The sequence below is a fragment of the Limulus polyphemus genome, unplaced genomic scaffold, assembly GCF_000517525.1.
Source record: "Limulus polyphemus unplaced genomic scaffold, Limulus_polyphemus-2.1.2 Scaffold1850, whole genome shotgun sequence".
Lineage (NCBI taxonomy): Eukaryota > Metazoa > Arthropoda > Merostomata > Xiphosura > Limulidae > Limulus > Limulus polyphemus.
Genome location: NW_013667460.1, coordinates 137,334 through 141,131, shown reverse-complemented (window position 1 = coordinate 141,131; position 3,798 = coordinate 137,334). Strand labels below are relative to the sequence as shown.

Genomic DNA, 3,798 nt, shown 5'->3' with positions numbered 1-3,798 from the left:
AATAAGTTTGGTATCAAACATTTTAGAACTATACATTACTCAATTTCTTAATTTAAAAGTAAATATTAGAAAAACACAGATAAACATAGATTTTTGTGTGTCACGTGGTATGTTGAATGTAGCACTGGTTTAAATTAGATGTTTGTGAAGTCAAAATACTAAGTCTGTAGTGTCATATGAATTAGGAACTCAAATTACCACTATTGACAAGCTATAATATAAAATAAGAACCTCATATCTTTTCTATTTGCTAAGATATTGCTCATATAATAAATCATACACAGTGGCACCCCACCACCTCTTTCCATTTTTGGAGATGTTTTCTTATATAAACTTACTTCTATATATGACATGAATATCCAATCGAAAGCTCAGAATGTCCACCTAGTGGCTTTCTCAGCCATTTTAATGTATTTGGATGACATCTCTTTTTTTTCAAACCAATATTTCAACAAGGTAGGTTGTGTCTTTAGTTTGATCAAAAAATTTTTTTTTAGACTGCAATACAGCTTAGTTATTAAGCTTGATAAATTATAGTGGAATTCTATGGTACTGATATAGTATTTTATTATTTTTTGATTTTTCAACTATATATACATACAACCTAAAAAAATTATTTCATTTCATATCCTCCACATGCAAAATTTTAAAAGGCTTAGCAACCTACATCAAGAAGCAACTGAGTACAAAGGTCATAATTAGAAGAGATAACTGTTTGCTTCTCTTCTTTATTTAACTATTCTATGTTTCAAGAAAAATATGTTTAAGAACATATTTCTAAATAGCAATAATCTATATACACATATAATTATAATAATTGAAATGTGACTGTATTTTACAAAAAAATAATCCATGTAAGTTCTGCTGAAGGGTCAATATAATAAAAATAATAGATATATATAATGGAATGTTATGAGATTTAAGCTATTTTTTATGGTGGTTACGAGATCGGTCAAATCTACCAAATACGTACAGAGAGTCTTTACTGAAAATAACAGATAAAATATAAAGTTTTTTCCTAAGAAATGTTTGATAACTATCTGGATATTATAAAGATTTCCCATGTGAAATTCGAAAATTTTCTGATGCATAAAAGTATCTTTAATCTTAAAATGAAAATTACTTTGAATGTTGGATAGGCATATACATTATACAATTAAATAGGTCTTTTAAAACTCCCACCTATTCCCTAAAGTTTTAGAAGATTCTCGAGTGTAAGAATCAACAATATATGTATGTATGTAAATGCTTAATCTAGTTTTTTATTGTTACATAATCTGAATTTTCTAAAAACTCTCCACATGCCTATAAATATAACCAACATGACGCACCAAAAAAAGTAGTATCTCTTAATAGTTTGCTATAAACTTTGGAAGCTATAACTGTGATTGTTAAAATGCTTATCAATTGGAAAACTTCAGATATTTGACCAGCAGCATTTACAAAGTTCGAACATTACAAATCATTTAACTTCAGTGGATTCTCATCGGACATTAGTATTTTTACGAAAACATTATATAAATTCATCGTGGAAAACTCAGCATGTGTGGCTGGTGAATAAAGAAGAACAAAGCTAGCTAGATCCCTGTTAAGTGAATTCTACCTACATCAACTCGTAATTAACTTGCTCATTGTGAACCCTCGATAAGATATCAAGGAAGTTCCAGACTATAAAGAAGACTTTATATTGCTTGTATGTTTGTAAAATTTTTGTATACAAGTCATTGTGTTTAATAACTCTTTGTAATAACTATTATTGTAAATTGTATTATTGTTTGTATATTAAAATGTATTTGTGTTAAAAACGAAGATGGTGTGTATCAATCTTGGTGGCAAATATAATAAACTGACTATATATCAGCTTTTATTTAAATACTAAATCCAAGTACAATTTAACGACTAAATTTAAATTATCAGTTAACTCAATTTCAGGCTATTTGAATTGTAATACATAACACAGGGAATCAGGAAAGAGAAAGAAAACAAGCCAACAGGTCAGGACAAAAGGAGTAACAAATCTGAGGGTGATGAGGCATTTGGGAGTGGGAGAGGAGCTATTAGAGAAATAAAACACTAGAAATCCTAATAACAACCAAGGAAAAAAGACAAAGTAAACCCCAACTCCTGTTGGCAGAGGGCTTTTGTCAACTGATGAGATCAACATGCACCAGAGTAGTTAACATTAAAACACGTGAAATTAGGTGGGAATTGCCTCAAGGCTAGTAGCATGCAAATCTCTTAGGTAGACACACGAGGAAGACAGCTAAACTGTAAGAAGAGGTGAGTTATCATCTTAGAACATAAAATTTCTAAAATATCAACACTACAGGTATATAACAGGTAAAGTCTACTTTGCACTTGTTCATGTGGTGTTATGGTACATCCATGTAAAATTCCTTCTTACTTGAATAAATCAAAATTTATTTGAAGCCACAACTGTGATATAAATTGATTCCTTCCATTGTTAAATGCTGAAATAAAGTGTAGCACTTCTCAAATGTGATATAACAAATTCAAAATGTGCAATTATCTATTCTGAATTCTAGCAACCACCTTCTTACCTTCTAATAGAAAATTGTGACAAGCAGTTCTGATGGTCAAGAATCTGTTGCAAACTTAATCTTCTGCTTTTCTTCCACCTATGCAATCATATGTTTATATTATTAATCTCTCACTTGTTAACAAAAACATCTCTTATTAATCAATTATGATTTAAAATAACTTTAACAACTGACATAAAGGAACTTACTAAATATTAAATTTATTTGTTACTACAATTTAAATATAATGCTGCAGATAATAAGCACACTAAAAATTATGTATACAATTTCATTGAAGCTCTTGACCAAATAATTCTGTATAACTTGTATTTTGTGATTTCAGATTGTAACAAAAAACCTATGGTTGGTATGGCTATACTATATTCCTATATTTCTGCATCTCATCTTTCTTCAGGAATATTTAGTAAGCATGTGCAGTGCTCACAGTATGCTTAAGTCTAGTAGCAAGAGTTAGAACCATGATAAAACTGAAATAATGTAAATATTTTAATTTATCTAACCATCCAATCAGTAAATATAACATATTTTTATTAAAACCTAAAACTCACAGGATAAACTGGGTTAATACATATTCCATACATTAATTAACCAAAATATATCTCCTACAAATTTAAACCACATATATATATTTAAACCATATATATATATATATATATAGCAAATTAATACTTAAACAGTCAAGCAGAAGAAAATGAAAAGGAAGGACTGCATTAAAAACAGCAAATCCAAACCTGTGATAAATGACATTTTAATGAATAAAACAAGACCAAACAATACAATTAGAAATTGAAAATACTTCAATTTTGGATGTAAAGGCACATTATTTAGGTGTATAAATTAAAATAATTGATAATGATATACTGTTAGCCAAGCATGGGTGAAAGGTCAATATAATAAAAATAATAAATATTGTTGCGTCATCAAGATCACGTGACTATTCTCACGCCCTCTACTTTCCAGTACGGAAGAAGATACGTCCCGTAAAATTAAGAGACTTTGTTGAATTGTAATTTTGTGTTTGTAATTCTGTACAGTTAATTAAGTTATTGTTAATTGTTATTGGTTTATTGTAAGTGGCAATTGTTCGGGATGAACAATACTAAGGAGGGGCAGTGTTGTGTCATCGAGGTCACGTGACTGGTGTGGCGCCGCCTATTTTCTAGAACTATCCTGTACCTTGGCGAATGCTCTAGCATTTACTAGATTGGGGTAGACTGGTATATATAAGATGATCACA

The 3,798-nt window shown here is 29.6% G+C and overlaps 1 protein-coding gene across 1 annotated transcript in view; it reads right to left on the bottom strand.

The window, feature by feature from the left end:
* Window positions 1-3,798, bottom strand: part of LOC106465152 (L-fucose kinase-like) — a gene marked incomplete at its 3' end in the record, with an annotated part of 210,195 nt that overhangs the window by 88,043 nt on the left and 118,354 nt on the right. The window contains exon 16 of the mRNA XM_022392980.1: window positions 2,562-2,639. Within this exon, the coding sequence (XP_022248688.1) occupies window positions 2,562-2,639 (78 nt within the window). The remainder of the gene's footprint in view (window positions 1-2,561; window positions 2,640-3,798) is intronic.